Source organism: Mustelus asterias, chromosome 7 (assembly GCF_964213995.1).
Source record: "Mustelus asterias chromosome 7, sMusAst1.hap1.1, whole genome shotgun sequence".
In the NCBI taxonomy this organism is placed as follows: Eukaryota; Metazoa; Chordata; class Chondrichthyes; order Carcharhiniformes; family Triakidae; genus Mustelus; species Mustelus asterias.
In genome coordinates, this window is record NC_135807.1 from 45,962,346 (window position 1) to 45,981,378 (window position 19,033).

General features: G+C 42.6%; 1 protein-coding gene across 2 annotated transcripts in view; it reads right to left on the bottom strand.

Annotated features, from left to right (window-relative positions):
* Window positions 1–5,351: 5,351 nt before the first annotated feature.
* The window catches only part of otud6b (OTU deubiquitinase 6B), a 28,460-nt gene continuing 14,778 nt past the window's right edge, over window positions 5,352–19,033 (bottom strand). For both annotated transcript variants that reach the window (XR_013498310.1, XM_078216007.1), the window contains 2 exons: window positions 7,687–7,793; window positions 5,352–6,291 (listed from right to left, as the gene is read on the bottom strand). Coding sequence is in view for 1 of the 2 variants with exons in the window: in XM_078216007.1 (XP_078072133.1) it covers window positions 6,207–6,291; window positions 7,687–7,793 (192 nt within the window). In the remaining variant the exon portion in view is untranslated. The remainder of the gene's footprint in view (window positions 6,292–7,686; window positions 7,794–19,033) is intronic.

The window sequence follows — 19,033 nt, forward strand, 5'->3', positions numbered from 1 at the left end:
GTCATTTCTGGATTTTTAAATTCTCAGGAATGTAGAATGACAGAATACCAAACGGCAAATATATGAACAAGAAATACTGTGGATATAAATATTCACTGGAAACATGAAACATTATAAAATAGTAATAAAAATTGTTTTACTGATCCAAATACTCTATCTCCCATGTACTCCTAAAGTACTGTATCAAAATTATACCACACTTTGCATGGGTACACTCAAAGAAATTCCAGACAACTGATGTTTATGAACAATAGATTTCCAGACTGGAGAGGTTGCAGTTTATAGCTAAACGTGCTGAATAGACTCAAATAGGTGAGAAATAAGCTGTTAGAAAGGAGTTAGGCACAGGTTAATTAAGCAGTCCAGAGAGTGACATAATCTGTGGAGGCACATAATTATACACTTTGGTAGGGAGGAATAGAAAAGTAGATTTTAAAAAAAGACTAGTAAATACTGGCAGGGAGAGTATTTTGGGTGTACTTGCAAATGAATCACAAACTAACATGCAGATACAGCAAGTAATTAGAAAGGCATGTTATATTAGCCTTTACAGCAAGTGGAGTGTAAAGAATGCCTTTTCACAATTAGACAGGGCTGACGTGAGACCACACCTGGAGTACTGTATAGTTTTGGTCTTCTTACCAAAGCAAGGATATACTTGGCTTAGAATGGGTACAATGAACATTCACTAGATTCATTTAACAACATACATAAATATAGCACCTTTAACAATGAAATATCCCAAGGTATTTCACAGGAACAATAGAAAACAAAGCACATACCAAACCACATATTAGTTCAGGAAACCAAAAGCTTGCTCAAAGATGTAGGTTTTATGAAATGTCTTAAAAAGGGGGAAAGTGAGATGGAGACATGTAGAGAGAGACTGTTGAACAGATAACCACACCACTCCTGTTACAAACTTTGTGCCCTCGAACTTGATGTGTTGCACGCCACAGGAGCATTGTCAGAGGCTACAGAAGGATATAGATAGGCTGGAAATTTGGGCAAAGAAATGGCAGATGGAGTTCAATCCTGATAAATGCGAAGTGATGCATTTTGGTAGAAATAATGTAGGGAGGAGCTATACGATAAATGGCAGAACCATAAAGGGTGTAGATACGCAGAGGGACCTGGATGTGCAAGTCCACAGATCCTTGAAGGTGACGTCACAGGTGGAGAAGGTGGTGAAGAAGGCATATGGCATGCTTGCCTTTATAGGACGGGGCATAGAGTATAAAAGTTGGGGTCTGATGTTGCAGTTGTATAGAACATTGGTTCGGCCGCATTTGGAATACTGCGTCCAGTTCTGGTCGCCACACTACCAGAAGGACGTGGAGGCTTTGGAGAGAGTACAGAGGAGGTTTACCAGGATGTTGCCTGGTATGGAGGGGCTTAGTTATGAGGAGACATTGGGTAAACTGGGGTTGTTCTCCCTGGAAAGATGGAGGATGAGGGGAGACTTAATAGAGGTGTATAAAATTATGAAAGGCATAGATAGGGTGAACAGTGGGAAGCTTTTCCCCAGGTCGATGGTGACGTTCACGAGGGGTCATAGGTTCAAGGTGAAGGGGGGGGGAGGTTTAACACAGATATCAGGACATATTTCACACAGAGGGTGGTGGGGGCCTGGAATGTGCTGCCAGGCAAGGTGGTGGAGGCGGACACACTGGGAACGTTTAAGACTTATCTAGATAGCCATATGAACGGAGTGGGAATGGAGGGATAAAAAAGAATGGTCTAGTTTGGACCAGGGAGCGGCACGGGCTTGGAGAGCCGAAGGGCCTGTTCCTGTGCTGTATTGTTCTTTGTTCACTCTTCTGGTTGTTGAACAGAGCTGTCATGACCACCTGAAACAATATTGTCTCTATCTTTCTGTGGCAAAGTTATATAATTACCAGAGGACAAAGACAACCAATATCACCTCTTTAACACTGTCTGCCTCCTTCAATTACCCTACTTGGATGTCTCAGGGACAGGACTGGATACTACAGGTGCCGGGATTCAAATGTTTCAGGAAGGACAGGGAGGGAGGCAAGAGAGGGGGTGGAGTGGCACTGCTGATCAGGAATACTGTCACAGCTGTAGAGGTGTATGCTGTGGAGGGATTGTCTACAGAGTCTCTGTGGGTGGAAGTTCAGAGTGGGAAGGGGTCGATCACCTTGCTGGGAGTTTTCTATAGGCCGCCCAATAGTGACAGGGAGGTGGAGGAGCAGATAGGGAAACAGATCCTGGAGAGTTGCAATAATAGCAGAGTTGTTGTGATGGGAGACTTTAATTTCCCATAGATTGGAATATCCCTAGGGTAAGGGGATTGGATGGGGAAGAGTTCGTTAGGTGTGTTCAGGAGAGTTTCCTGACACAGCATGTGGACAAGCCTACAAGAGGAGAGGCTGTACTTGATCTGATACTGACCAATAAACCTGGACAGGTGTCAGATCTCTCAGTGGGAGAGCATCTTGGGGATAGTGATCATAACTCTATCTCCTTTATGCTTGCATTGGAAAAAGAGAGGATCAGCCCAGCTAGGAAAGCGTTTATATGGAGTAAGGGGAAATATGAAGACATAAGGCAGCAAATTAGAGTAGTAAATTGGAAGGAGGTATTCTCGGGGAAATGTACTGAAGAGAGGTGGCAGTTTTTCAAAGAATGTCTGTCTAGGGTCCTACAGGACAATGTTCCAAGCAGACAGGGAGGAGTTGGTAGGTTAAAGGAACCGTGGTGCACGAAAGCTGTGCGGGACCCAGTCGAGAAGAAAAGGAAAGCGTACAAAAGGTTCAGAGAGCTTGGCGAGGATAGGGATCTAGATGAGTATATGCCTTGAAGGAAGGGACTAAAGAAGGAAATTAGGAGAGCCAGAAGGGGTCACGAGAAGGCCTTGGCAAGTAGAATTATGGAAAACCCTAAGGCATTCTATAAATATGTGAAGAGTAAAAGGATGAGACATGAAGAAATAGGACCTATAAAAGGTGAAGGCGGGAAAATCAGTACGGAACCAGTAGAAATGGCAGAGGTGCTTAATGAGTATTTTGCCTCGGTTTTCACAGAGGAGAAGGACATGGGTGGATGTACTGTGGGCATGCGGTGGACTGAAAAGATTGAGTATGTGGACTTTAACAAAGAGGTTGTGCTGGAATCTTTGAATGGCATCAAGATAGATAAGTCGCCGGGTCCGGATGGGATGTACCCCAGGTTACTGTGGGAGGCGAGGGAAGAGATTGCAGAGCCCCTGGCGATGATCTTTGCGTCATCGATGGAGACAGGAGAGGTGCCGGAGGATTGGGGATGTGGTTCCTATTTTCAAGAAGGGGAATAGGGATAGCCCAGGAAATTACCGACCGGTGAGTCTAACCTCAGTGGTTGGTAAGCTGATGGAGAAGATCCTGAGGGACATGGTTTATGAGCATTTAGAGAGGTTTAGTATGCTCAAGAATACTCAGCATGGCTTTGTCAAAGGCAGATCGTGCCTTACGAGCCTGATGGAGTTCTTCGAAAATGTGACTAAACACATTAATGAAGGGAAAGCGGTAGATGTGGTTTATATGGATTTTAGCAAGGCGTTCGATAAGGTTCCCCCATGCAAGGCTTCTAGAAAAAGTGAGAGGGCATGGGATCCAAGGGGCTGCTGCCCTGTGGATCCAGAACTGGCTTGCCCAAAGGAGGCAGAGAGTGGGTATAGATGGGTCTTTTTCTAATTGGAGGTCGGTCACCAGTGGTGTGCCCCAGGGATCTGTTCTGGGACCCTTGCTGTTTTGTCATTTTCATAAATGACCTGGATGAGGAAGTGGAGGGATGGGTTGGTAAGTTTGCTGACGACACGAAGGTTGGTGGGGTTGTGGATAGTCTGAAGGGATGTCAGAAGTTACAGAGGGACATAGATAGGATGCAAGACTGGGCGGAGAAGTGGCAGATGGACTTCAACCCAGATAAATGCATAGTGGTCCATTTTGGCAAGTCGAATGGGATGAAGGAATACAATATAAAGGGAAAGACTCTTAGTACAGTAGAGGATCAGAAGGACCTTGGGGTCCGGGTCCATAGGACTCTAAAATCGGCCCCGCAGGTGGAGGAGGTGGTTAAGAAGGCGTATGGTGTGCTGGCCTTTATCAATCAAGGGATTGAGTTTAGTAGTCTGGGGATAATGATGCAGCTATATAAGACACTCGTCAGACCCCACTTGGAGTACTGTGCTCAGTTCTGGTCGCCTCATTACAGGAAGGATGTGGAAAAGATTGAAAGGGTGCAGAGGAGATTTACAAGGATGTTGCCTGGATTGAGTGGCATGCCTTATGAGGATAGGCTGAGGGAGCTCGGTCTTTTCTCCTTGGAGAGACGTAGGATGAGAGGAGACCTAATAGAGGTATATAAGACGTTGAGAGGCATAGATCGGGTGGACTCTGAGGCTTTTTCCCAGGGTGGAAATGGCTGCTACGAGAGGACACAGGTTTAAGGTGCTGGGGGGTAGGTACAGGGGAGATGTTAGGGGGAAATTTTTCACACAGAGGGTGGTGGGCGAGTGGAATCGGCTGCCGTCAGTGGTGGTGGAGGCAAAATCAATAGGGTCTTTTAAGAGACTTCTGGATGAGTACATGGGACTTAATAGGATGGAGGGTTATAGGTAGGGATATGTTCGGCACAACTTGTGGAGCCGAAAGGCCTGTTTTGTGCTGTAGGTTTCTATGTTATTTAAATTTCCCCCACCACACCATATCTTTCCAGTCTTCAAGTCTTTCAAAATCTCCCTCTTTGACCACACCATCTGTCACATACCCCTTTTCCTCTCCATGCCTGTTGTGAAACACCCTGGAACATTTTGTTAGGTTAAAGACACTGGAGATGTACAAATTGTTGTTTCTTGCTTTATCCAATAATACAACTGCCAAGTGTTGATCACTGGAGAACAACCATTACTCACGTTCTAAAAATAAGATCTATTTTGATGCATCTCACTGTTGAATAAATAGATACACAAGTATTAAAGCATTTACAACCTGCTTCAGTCTTAATCATCATAAAACTTAATTGATAACATTCTTTATATGCCCATGTGCATGCTCAACTGAAATCAGTTGGTTTTCGTTTTCATTTCCACTTTCTATCAGTTTAGTTGTTGTGTTATCCGAGATGGTCGGTGATGAGTTTCTGGCAAGTGCAAATACAGAATTCCAAACATACCTGACATATTGAGGTGTCATGTTTTCAAGTGGAACAGGAATCTTTTCCACCCGACTCCAACACAGTACATCGAAAGATTTTTAGTTTTGCACTGGAATCTTTTTCTCCCGCAGAGACGCACAAGCATTTTTTAAAAAAGTTATGAACAGTATTTATGTTTTGTCAGAAAAATTCAAAAGATTTGAAGAGGATTTTATTTCAAAATCTGTCAGGGGTAATGCTTCTGGCTGGCATGAACAAGTGGATCCTGACAGGATAGAAACAAGCTTTGACAATATTCAACACACTCAGTCTGGATTAACATTCAACAACTGTCCATTTGGCTGAAACAGTATAGGCCAGTCAATACCCATGAAGCTGTATCCTATTTATGTGTAGATAAGGGAGAAAACTGTAAAGGCAAATTTTGCATTGGCAAGAAGCTACTCCTGATTCATTTTCAAAACCCAAATTATGGATTTTTAATAATAAATCACACCACAAGTTATTCTGCCTTTCCACATAAATTGCATGTCGTGTCATTTGCAGTGTTTCAGAAAATTACTCAATCAATAGATCTTTGCAATCTGTATTACAGCATGATTGGTCTTAAAATTGAATGGCACAAAATATATAATAAGCATTACACAATGTGTTATAACACTGAATAAAAATTAGAAGTGATTTGCTGCAACTTCCTTTACAGAAAACATGGATATACGATTGAGACAACCTACTGGGTCCATCTCCATTGCTTTTCACATCTGAAATTTTTTTTGTCTCACTATGCACAGCATATACTGAACAGCAGGGTCACTGACATTGTTTAATACCAATGAACACATGCAGTCTTCATTCAGCTTTTATTGCTGGTCCTCACACAATTAAATGGGTCTGTCCACAAAAGAAAAGCTGGGATATGCATCGTCATTTTCAAAGTTCTCCATATGAACTGTGCACACAGTACAATTTTCAGCTCAACATGAAAATTACAACATTGAGAAATTCAAATACTTTGATGTAAGAATTGAAATGTAAATGCTGATCAGTATTTAGGATACATCTTCTGCAGGTAAGTCAGTTAATTGTTCTACAGAGTTATAATGTTCTCCTAAACCATATGCATGTCTCATGTACCTGTAAACAAGAAGACAGTATTCAATATCATAAGATTGAATGATATGAAGCAGTTTTTACAAAGAATAAGCATCGTTAGCAAATGTTCCAATTTCACAACTGTCTCACTCCTGGCTGAATTCCTCACTGATTTTTTTTCCATTAATAACCCGATAGTTACAAACTAACATTCTCTGGCCGACTGTGACAATAGTGCAAGACATTCATTCTTAAGTCATTAAAAAAAGCACAGCCAGTAATACAGTAAATGTTTCCTCGTTTAATCTAATCTTCAATACTTGATCTCTGCTTACCCTGAAATAATGTCATTTCCTTTCACATTGAAGAGTTGCATCATCCAAAATAACAATTTTTACATTGCTGTTGCATCTGTAGTTACATAACTGTCGATATTGGAATTCTGACTCATTGGATTGGGAGTCATTTATGCTCATATTTCTGATGCAATTTTTATTTCCTCTTGCCCCAGTGAGAAGTGTTGACTATCAACTTTGGAAGTGTCGACTTGTCAGAACATATTGAGCCATTGTCAGCTCGCGATATCAAAAATATGCCCAACCTACAATATAAAGTCAGTCCACAGCCACAGCACCGGTTGTGGGGTTGTGTGCTCAAGGCTGGGTGTGGGTGCTATTTTCTTTTTCCAAGATAAAATTTATAAAGGAGCAGGGATATGTAGTCAGCGGTGTGGAGCAGCAAGAAGCCAATGTGAAACACGAAGGAAGAAAGATGATTTAAGACTACAAAGCTAAGCCAGATAACTGAGACCAGTGATGTTGGACTCAGCTCAGAAATGAGGCTTGTAGACAACTCATTCTTTGCCGAAAGAATGAATTAAAAAACAATTTTCTAACAATGAATTGGTCTTAATTTGTTTCCATCTTTTAAGACTGATGTTTCCACTCCTTGAGTTTTACTGATTCCCACATAAAATCTAAAATGAAAACACTCAACCACAGAGGTTAATATCGGAGTTTAAATTTGAAATGGAATATTTCGACCCTCTTACCATTTTGTCTTAGACATAATAGATAACGGCAAGTCTGTTTCACAGGTGAATAACATGAGTAACACTTAGTTCCTCATCTCAGCGGGATGGTGCTGAGCAGAGGCACAATTCTTTCCTGTGTGCATTGGAAGGAAATGAAGTCCACCTCGTGGCCAGATAAAGTGGAAGGAATGTCCTCCAGCCCTGCGGTATCTGATCCATAGCAGCATTAGTACAGCCATGAGAACAGACCACCTTTCTCCTCATTGCCAGTGTGTTACCAGGAAAGACATCATTTTTAAATAGGAATATTTAGTCCGAGTAACCTTTTCTCAATTTGATGGAAAAAAAACTCTTGTGCAGGACCAGTATTATTGTAGGCTGTAGTCTCCAAAGTTTCCACTTACACTAGAATTATTGGTTTGCTTCCATACTCTTCACCTATTGTGACTGGAGCAGAGTCAGCTTGTATCACCTCCACTGGCATTTTCAAAACGTGTGATAGAGCCCTCAACTGCAAGGAATTAAACAAATATTGAAGAAAAATGTTAGATATTTCTATCCTCTTGCAATTTTGAATGAAACCCAAAAACATTAAATCAACAGCATGTGCAGTTAGTCGACAGTCCTTGCATTTTCGGGATATGCATTTAATTAATTCTAAATAAATGTAATATAGAGTTCATTGGTTTAAAAGTTAGTTTAAAATGAAAATAATTTTCTCCAACAATTAACATCTGCTTAAAAAACATCACAATAGAAGCATTAAATAGTTTGAAAGGTAGAGCAAAAGTGTATAGCAGGAAGACTTTTAATTTTTATTGAGTGATAACAATCTTTCCAACCAAAATGAAACTACATTAATTATCGCAGAGGATAAATAGTATTTATAGTATCAGTATAAAAGTAAAAATAGAATTCATGCATCAATTTCAATACTACACTTGGAAATAAAACTAATCCTGATAATTGTAAAGAATGAAATCTTGCAACTTCAGATTTGGAGAAGTCCTCTGGATTTCTGAGATATTTAAATGAACTTTACAATTCCCCAAAGATTTTGCACAAGTTACAGAAAAATGGCATGGGCATTCAAATACAATCTTACTGAAAGTGGTGGCTTCCTACATTATGCAGACCATCTATGCAATCAGAAGACATTATCAGAGCACCATAAATAGAATTGAATATGTATTGAATTATGGAAGGACTGGCATATTATCCAATTATGCAGACCAGCACTAACTTTATCAGGGTCATTAGGGATGGGCAACAAATACTGGCCTTGCCAGTGATGCTCACTTCCCACAAACAAATAAAACAATTGCTAACTGACCTCTACTCTAAGAAGTTAGAACTAAATCAGGGAGAAATCTACTGAGACAACAATACATGGGTGTTAGCAGATTGACTGCTAAGAACCAGGAAGAAAAGTGACAGAAGCCACACTGCTCTGCTGGCTAATGTAAGTCTTCAATGAAATTAGTTTGGATAGCAATTATAATAACCATTACAAGGCAAAAGTAATGACGAAAAACAATCTTACTAAAACAAACCGAACAACATATTTCACTGGTTAGGTTTATTAATTGTAGAATAATTCAGTATTTAATTATATTCAAGTGATGGGTATTAACTGGGAACTCACTTGGTCTCATATATATGGGAGCAGACTGAAACTATGGTAATGAGGTTAGGAAATGCATGTTTGTAATGTGAGAGACTCCAAATACAAGCATTTAAGCGTGAAAACATTAGACTCCGGCTCCATCCTTCATTACTTTCCGAGAATACAACAGGGCAGCAGGAAATGATTGCCTGAAGGTGAAGATCTGAAAGAAGTTCAGAAATATAACGAAAACACCAATGACCATTGTGGAAGAACTGGGTAAAAGAGTGGAGAGTAAGAAAGCATAGTGCAAGTATTGATAGAGACGCCGGAAGTGATTCTAGCATCAGAAAAATTAACCCATACTGGAGAAAGAGTACCCGATAGTGCACGAGGGACATCGGAGAGTACTAGTCCCGATTAAATTAGGCAATGAACTAAAGGCTACACAAGTCTTACAATAGAACTGGAAGCATGACTGTGAAGGTTTGCTGGCTGCCAATAAACTTGATAAGCTTAACGTAATGAGAGAGGCAAAACAAAGGGTGTTAAATAGTTGGAAATAATAAATTCCAACTGCTCTACACAGACATCAGTAGCGCAGTTTCAATCAATGGGTGGGAATCAGATATGTTTCAAATCAGGTCTGGAGTCAGGCAGGGCTGCCCTCTCTCCTCCGTCCTTTTTGTGTGTTGCATTGAACCCTTTGCCGAGGCCCTCAGAAGCGACCCAGGCATCAAAGGGGTTACAATCCCAGGCAGCGGAGGGACGCAAGTCAAAGCCTCCCTCTACATGGATGACGTGGCTGTTTTGTGCTCGAAACCCTCGTCTGTTCGCAGGCTTCTTCGAGTCTGTGAGCAGTTCGAGCTGGCCTCGGGGGCCAAAGTCAACCAGGGTAAGAGTGAGGCCATGTTCTTTGGGAACTGGCCTGACACATCCTTTGTCCCCTTCACCATTAGGGTAGATACCTCAAGGTGCTGGGGATATGGTTCGGAGCGGCAGGGGCATGCGCCAAAAACTGGGAGGAGCGCATCGCCAAAGCCAGACAAAAATTGGGATTGTGGGAGCAACGCTCCCTCTCCATCACTGGGAAGAACCTTGTGATCCGATGCGAGGTTCTGTCCGTGTTGTTGTACGTGGCGCAGGTGTGGCCTCTCCCCAAGTCCTGCGCAGCAGCAGTGACCCGGGCCATCTTCAAGTTCATCTGGAGATCAAAGATGGATCGTGTCCGGAGGGAGGTGATGCACAAATCTCCAGAGAACGGAGGGAAAAACGTTCCCAACGCCGCTCTCATCCTGATGGCCACCTTTGTGTGCGGCTGCATCAAGCTGCGTGTAGATCCTCGGTACAGTAACAGCAAGTGCCACTATTTTTTGAGGTTCTACCTGTCCCAAGTGTTGTGGAGGATGGGTCTGGCCACATTGCCGCGGAACGCTCCAAGTAGTTGGACCGTACCGCAGCACCTGTCCTTCGTGGAGAAATTCTTCCGGAAACACACCTTTGACCACATAGCTATCAAGCAGTGGTCAGCACGTAATGTCCTTGAGGCCCTGAGAGAAAAGGAGACGGCAGATCCTGTCGGATGGTTCCCTGAGCGGACTGTCAATGTCATTTGGCAGAATGCCTCATCACCAGAACTCACAAACAAGCACCAAGACCTGGCTTGGCTGGTGGTGAGAAGGGCACTCCCCGTCAGATCCTTTATGCACGCCCGAGGTCTCAACCTCACCGCACGCTGCCCTCGAAGCGGCTGCGGGGCTGATGAGACGGTCGCACACCTCCTTGTGGAATGTGCCTTTGCAAAGAAGGTCTGGAACGAGATGCAGTGGTATTTGTCGCGGTTCGTCCTGGGCAGCTCGGTGACGCAGGACTCTGTGCTCTACGGGCTGTTTCCGGGGACGCACACTGAGACAAATATCAACTGCTGCTGGAGGGTCATCAACTCGGTGAAGGACGCGCTTTGGTCCGCCCGAAACTTGCTGATCTTCCAGCTGAAAGAATTGTCCTCGACCGAGTGTTGCAGACTGGCACATTCCAAGGTCCAGGACTACGTGCTCAGGGACGCGCTCAAGCTTGGGGCAGCCGCCGCCAAGGCACAATGGGGAAAGGCCACCGTGTAAAGCGTCTCAACCGAGGCAGACCGAGGGCCGGGTAACTGCAGAATACCCTCGGCCTGCGTAACTGTGTGCCAACCTGAAAAATAACGGCACACAGTAAACTCTGACGTATGTATATAGTTTTAAGAAATGAAATGTAACAAAATGTAATGTTTTTGTAAATAAGCACTGTATTGTACTGTAAAAATGATTCTTTTTTGCACTGTTTATGACTTTTGGATCTGTCATTTTGCAATGTTTTATTGGAGAGTTTTTTTTGTGAATAAAGTATATTTTTGAAATAAAAAAAAATTCCGAACTCTGGAAGTATCAAATAAGAGTCAGTCACCTTTGATGCAGAGGTGAATTTGTACTGAAAAAGCATATAGGTGGTACGGAGGAGGCTAAAGTGATGCCATTTTCTGGGAATTTTGTAGAGTGACTGAGTGATAACAAAGTTCGAGTGGATTCTCCCAAAGCTGGGAAAGTAAATTTAAAACCCTTTTGAGCTCTTTTGGCTACATTCATAGAAGTATAGATCAATCAGCACAAAATACTCATATTTGGAGGGTGATGTTTTTCAGAGAGAAGTTTCTGAAATCACCAAAGAAGCAGCAGATGCAGAAGGAAAACTATGAAAACTAAACAACGGAGGCAATGGCCTGAAATATGCTCTGATGTTATGATATTTTTCAGTGGGGTTTGCTGAAAATACATCGTTTCCTCAATGAAACAATCAAGCATCTATATTTTGATTTGATTTGTCACATGCATTGGCATACAGTGAAAAGTATTGCTTTTTGAGCGCTATAGATGTCAAAGCATACCGTACATAGAGAAGGAAAGGAGAGAGTGTAGAATGTAGTGTTACAGCCATAGCTAGGGTGTAGAGAAAGATCAACTTAATACAAGGTAGGTCCATTCAAAAAATCTGATGGCAACAGGGAAGAAGTTGTTCTTTAAGTCGGCTGGTACGGGTCCTCAGACTTCTATATCTTTTTCCTTATGGAAGAGGGTGGAAGAGAGTATGTCTGGGGTGTGTGGGGTTCTTAATTATGCTGGCTGCTTTTCTGAGGCAGCAGGAAGTGTAGACAGAGTTAATGGATGGGAGGCTGGTTTACGTGATGGACTAGGCTTTGTTCACGACTCTCTATAGTTTTTTGCAGTCTTGGACAGAGCAGGAGCCATACCAAGCTGTGATACAATCAGAAAGAATGCTTTCTATGCTGCATCTGTAAAAGTTGGTGAGTGTTGTCGCGACATGCCAAATTTCCTTAGCCTCCTGAGAAAGCAAAGGCATTGGTGGGCTTTCGTAACTATAGTGTCATCATGGAGGGACCAGGACAGGTTGTTGGTGATCTGGACACCTAGAAACTTAAAGCTCTTGACCATTTCCACTTCGTCCCCATTGATGTAGACGGGGCATGCCCTCCACTATGCTTCCTGAAGTCGATGACTATCTCCTTTGTTTTGTTGACATTGAGGGAGAAATTGTCATCACACCAGTTCACTCGATTCTTTATCTCTTTCCTGTATTCTGTCTCATCATTATTTGAGATCCAACCCATTATGGTGGTGTCATCAGCAAACTTGAAAATCGAGTTGATGGGGAATTTGGCCACACAGTCATAGGTGTATAATGATGTACACTTTGGTTCATTAAAACATGCTACCGTGCAAAGGGACCTGGGGGTCCTTGTGCATGAGACGCAAAAGCCCAGTCTGCAGGTACAACAGGTGATCAAGAAGGCAAATGGGATGTTGGCCTATATTGCGAGGGGGATAGAATATAAAAGCAGGGATGTCTTGATGCACCTGTACAGGGCATTGGTGAGGCCGCAGCTGGAATACTGTGTGCAGTATTGGTCCCCTTATATGAGGAAGGATATATTGGCATTGGAGGGAGTGCAGAGAAGGTTCACCAGGTTGATACCGGAGATGAGGGGTTTGGATTATGAGGAGAGGCTGAGGAGATTGGGTTTGTACTCGTTGGAGTTTAGAAGGATGAGGGGGGATCTTATGGAGACTTATAAGATAATGCGGGGGCTGGATAGGGTGGAGGCGGAGAGATTCTTTCCACTTAGTAAGGAAGTTAAAACTAGAGGACACAGCCTCAAAATAAAGGGGGGTCGGTTTAAGACAGAGTTGAGGAGGAACTTCTTCTCCCAGAGGGTGGTGAATCTCTGGAATTCTCTGCCCACTGAGGTGGTGGAGGCTACCTCGCTGAATATGTTTAAAGCGCGGATGGATGGATTCCTGATCGGTAAGGGAATTAAGGGTTATGGGGATCAGGCGGGTAAGTGGTACTGATCCACGTCAGATCAGCCATGATCTTATTGAATGGCGGGGCAGGCTCGAGGGGCTAGATGGCCTACTCCTGCTCCTATTTCTTATGTTCTTATTATGGAGAAATATTGCAACCTTTGAGAAATATGTTGTTAATAAGATTGGAGTAGAATTTAAAATAGGAAGTTGAGCTTGTGGGCTTTTAAAAAATATTGTCTAGACATTAAGCAAAGTAGGTCCTATTGGAGCAATTTCCTCATAATTGGTTCTCACTGAAATATGATGTTATATCTAAATAGACAGAGCAATTGGTCAGTTGGAAAGGAGATTGGATAAGCACTTCGAGGGAAATGGGACAGACTGAATTGTTCTAAATAGAGCTGGCATGGACTTGATGGACCAAATGGGGAGGCAGTGATGTAATGGTATTGTCACTGGAGTAGCAATCCAGAGACCCAGTGTAATTCTCTGGGGACACAAATCTACCCATGGTTTATGGTGAAATTTGAACTCAATAACAAATCTGGAATTAAAAGTCTAATGATCACTGTGGAACTATTGTCAATTGTTGTAAAAATCCATCTGGCTCACTAATGTCCTTTAGGGAAGGAAATCCGCCACATTTACCTAATCTGGCCTACATGATTCCAGACTCTCAGCAATGTGGTTGACTCTTAAAACGTCTCTGAAAGTTGAAGGGCAATTCAGGATGGGCCCAGCCAGTGATGCCCACATCCCATGAATGAATTTTAAAAATGAATGACCTCCCTCTGTGCCCTAAATGATGCTATAATTGATTGTGCACTCAGACTAGATGAGATGATTGTTTTGATGTGTTAGCAATAAATACCAGGATGAAATATCCTAAATTCCATAATGTTTTAACAGCAAATAAACATCAAGAAAACCAAATCTTGATAAATGCATACTTTAGTTCCCATCCTTAAGTATCCCAAAGAACATGAAGCTGGTTATTTTTAGCGGATGTTTCACATGCTATTTTCCGGATGGGTATTCTAGTGCACTTGGTTTCATATTATTTCTCAGAAGCAAGAATGGGAAATACTTGGGAAGCCAAAAACAATATAAAGGGTCGTTAGAAGTACCCTGGCTCTATGGGGGGCAGCGAATACAGGACTCTATTTGCCAAATATTTTAAATGAGATTCTGCAAGTTTGAAATACTGAAGAGAATGGACCCACTAAACGTGATGTAGATCATTCATGTGGAATAAGATTTGTGTTATCCATCACTGTACAAAACCAGAACGCTCTAGTAACTGGAATTTCTGACATCCCGCAATCCTTGTCAGTTCCAATTTTTAAAAAAGGCAGCTGGAAACCCATGAAGCTGCCCGAAGGTCAGAAACAGCAATTAACGCTCAGAGCAACTGTCAGTAAAACTGGCAGCTTGATTTGTTTTTTTAAAAGCAGTTCTGAAGGTCGGAAATGAAGATTGTAATGGTGGAAATTTCTCATCCCTGGTCCCACTGCAATAATATATCAGACACTTCATCATTTATTAAAAAGAGTGCATTTGTTCACATCGCATTCTCCTGTCAAATATACTCGGGGTGACCATCTGGGTATCCGCACTCAAGAGTCATTTATCCAAACCAGTGAGAGTTTCTGTTCAGCTTCCGTCTTCGGCTATGGTGGTGATCTGTTTGATCCTGGGTTTACTGTTCAGCCCTGATGCGCTGGGGCTCTTGACTGCCCTGCTGCTCGGTTTCTCCCCTCAACCCTTCAAAGACAGAGCAGCACCTTGTATTGTGTCCAGAGCAATGCAAGTCCTCATTAATTGGCAGCACCCATTCTTGGAACACGTCAGATAACAAAGATTTTACTGTATTCTCTTTGAAAAGTGTACGAGTTAGAAAGGATTACAGATTAACCTTGCTGACTTGAAACATGGGCGGCACGGTGGCACAGTGGCTAGCACTGTTGCCTCACAGCGCCAGGGACCCAGGTTCAATTCCGGTCTCAGGTCACTGTCTGTGTGGAGTTTGCACATTCTCCTCGTGTCTGCATGGGTTTCCTCCCGGTGCTCTGGTTTCTTCCCACACTCCAAAGATGTGTGGGTTAGGTTGATTGGCCATGCTAAATTGCTCCTTAGGGTTAGGGGGATTAGCAGAGTAAATGTGTGGGGTTGCGGGAATAGGTATGGGTGGGATTGTGGTTGGTACAGAGTTGATGGGCTGAATGACCTCCTTCTGTACTGTACAGATTCTATTCTAAATGCGAGCGAGAAAGAACATCGCTAAAATTAAATGGGAGGATGTTTTAAAATTATTTAAATAGTAAGAGGAGAATCAGTTTAGTAGAGTAATTGAGTATTTAATAGCATTTGGGTAGCGGACATTAACTCATAATTCAGTTGGGCTCCTATATATAGCAGCAGACTGGAACTGTGGCTACTGGGTCAGAGGTGCATGTTTGTCTCTCTAAATAAATGCTTGTGACTTTGTAAAGATTAAGACTCCAGCTCTACCCTTAACTGTCTGGCTATCTGGATTGGTACAAGGTTAGCATTGTAGATGTTGTCTGTCATTATACCAAGACATTCATCTTAAAAGCAACTCTTGCCTGAGGTAAGCTTCTATCCTTCCACATTGTCTTGTTGTAAGAAGATTTGTAATTAAATTTTGTGCCAGCTATACTAGGTGGCAGTTTATACTACTCACTGCCTTAATTTACTTTATCTGCATCCTCTGAAATAATCAATTTTGGTGCAGGAGGTGGTCATTCAGCCCATCATCTCTGCACCAGCTCATCAATTAAGCATTATAACTTGGTACCATTTTCCGACCTTTTCCTTGTGCATTTCATCTAATGTTCGCTTAAATGTCTTGACTGAACTTGCCTCCACCATGCTTCCAGTCAGTGCATTCCAGACTCACATTGTCTGTACCTTTAAGACTTCATTACCTGCAAAGACTTGCATTCCAACCATTATTTTGTAAATTGAATTTGTGTCTTTATTTGCCCTGTTTGTGAACAGAACTTCTACTTACCTGATGAAGGGGCAGCGCTCCGAAAGCTCGTGGCTTTTGCTACCAAATAAACCTGTTGGTCTTTAACCTGGTGTTGTGAGACTTCTTACTGTGTTTACCCCAGTCCCAACGCCGGTATCTCCACATCATAGCACCTACTTATGCAACTTACAGTAACCTATTTATCAATTGCTCCACTTTCCCACAGAGTTCACACCACACCTCCACTCAAAGCATCAATTAATTATTCTGATTCAGATATATACAGTAATGTTCTGACACAATACCCGGTGGTGCCAAATTCTCAATTACCATTTAAAAACAGTAACAAGTATTTGTTTTCTATGGCCATAATTCAAATCCTATTTTTTTTCACTCGGAATCCTACCTTTTCACTTTGCATTCTTTAAGATGATAAAAACTAAGAGCATGAAAATTCCAGAGGATTCTTTGAGCTTGCTCCACCATTCAATACGATTGATCTTCACTTTCCTGCCTGCTCCCCATATTGCTTCATTCCCCTAGAGTGCCAAGACACTTCTTCACAGCTTTGAATACAGTCAATGACTCAACATCCAACAGCACTCTGATGTGGAGAATTCCAAAGATTTGCAACCTCTGGATAAAAAAATCCTGTGTATTCCTGAGACAATATCCCTGGGTTCTAGACTCTCCAGCTAGGGGGAAACAGCTTCTCAGCAAATACCCTGTCGGGTGCCCTCTTTCTATATTTCCCATTCTTACATATGAACAAGGAGCAGGAACAGCCATTCAAACCTGCTCCTCCATTTAATAAGATCACTGCTGATCTGATAGTAACCTTAAAGCTGCATTTGTTCCCAATAACCTTTCATCCACTTGCTTACCACGATTATATCCCCCTCTGCCTCAAAAATATTCAAAGACTCTGCTCCCACAATCTTTTCAGGAACAGAGCTCCAAAGACTCTCAATCCTCTGAGTGAAAGAAATTTGCCTTTTCTCCATTTTAAATGGGCAACCCCTTATCTTTAAAAAAGAGACCCCTAGTTCTATATTCTCCACATCAATCCTGTCACAATGTCTCAGGGTCTTCTATGTTTCAATCAAGTCGCCATTTATTTTATTAAACTACAGCAAATACAAGCCTAGCCTGCCTAACCTTTCCTTATAAAGACCTTTCCTAAGCCCAACAATCTTCGGCTACTTCATCAATGACCTTCCCTCCATTATAAGGTCAGAAGTGGGGATGTTCACTGATGATTGCACAATGTTCAGCACCATTCGTGACTCCTCCGATATTGATGCAGTTCCATGTTCAAATGCAACAAGCTCTGGACAATATCCAGGCTTGGGCTTACAAGTGGCAACTAACATTCGTGCCACACAAATGCCAGGCAATGACCATCACCAATAAGAGACACTCTAACCACTGCCCCTTGACATTCAATGGTGGAACCATCACTGAATCCCCCACTGTCAACATCCTTGGGGCTACCATTGACCAGAAACTCAACTGGACTCACCACAAACAGTGGCTACAAGAGCAAGTCAGAGGCTAGGAATACTGCAATGAGTAACTCACCTCCTGACTCCCTAGAACCTATCCACCATCTACAAGGCACAAGTCAGAAGTGTGATGGAATACTCCCCACTTGCCTGGATGGGTGCAGCTCCAGCAACACTGAAGCTTGCCACCATCCAGGACAAAGCAGCCCGCTTGATTGGTACCACATCTACAAACATTCAATCCCTCCACCACCGACCCTCAGTAGCAGCAGTGTGTACTATCTACAAGCTGCACTGCAGCAATTCACCAAAGATCCTGAGACAGCACCTTCCAAACCCACAACCACTTCCATCTAGAAGGATAAGGGCAGCAGATAATTGGGAACACACCACCTGCAAGTTCCCCTGCAAGCCACTCACCATCCTGACTTGGAAATATATCGCTGTTCCTTCGCAGTCACTGGGTCAAAATCCTGGAATTCCCTCCCTAACGGCATTGTGGGCCAACCCACAGAACATGGACCACAGCGACTCAAGAAGGCAGCTCACCACCACCTTCTCAAGGGCACTAGGGATGGACATTAAATGCTGGCCAGCCAGCGACGCCCATGTCCCTCCTATGAATAACAAAATTACACAACCCAACCATTCTAGGTATTAGTCTGGTAAACCTCCTCTGAACTGCTTCCAATGCATTTACATTCTTTCTTAATAAGGTGACCAATAGTGTACACAGAACTTCAGATGTGGTCTCACTAGCTCCCTGTACAATTGAAGTGTAACCTCCCTACTTTTGTAATCAATTAACCTCACAATAACTGATTACATTCCTATTAGCTTTCCGAATTACTTGCATACCTGCAAGTAATTGTACTTGCATACACATCTTTTGTCATTTGTGCACTAGGACACCCAAATCCCTTTGTACCTCAGAGCTTTGCAATTTCTTACCACTTAGATAACGTGCTTCCTTTTCATTCTTCCTGTCAAAATGGACAATTATTTATTTTCCCACATTATACTCTACTTGCCAGATCTTTGCCCACCCACTTAACCTATTGATATCTTTTTGTAACCTCCTTATGTCCTCTTTACAATTTACTTTCCTACCCACGTGTCATCAGCAAATTTGGCAATTCTCCCTTGAATCTCTTCATTCAAACCACTTGTATAAATGGCAAACAGTTGAGGTTCCTGCACTGTCCGTGTGGCACATCACTCGTTACATCTTGCCAACCTGAAAAAGACCCATTTACGCCTACTCTCCACTTCCTGTTAGCCATG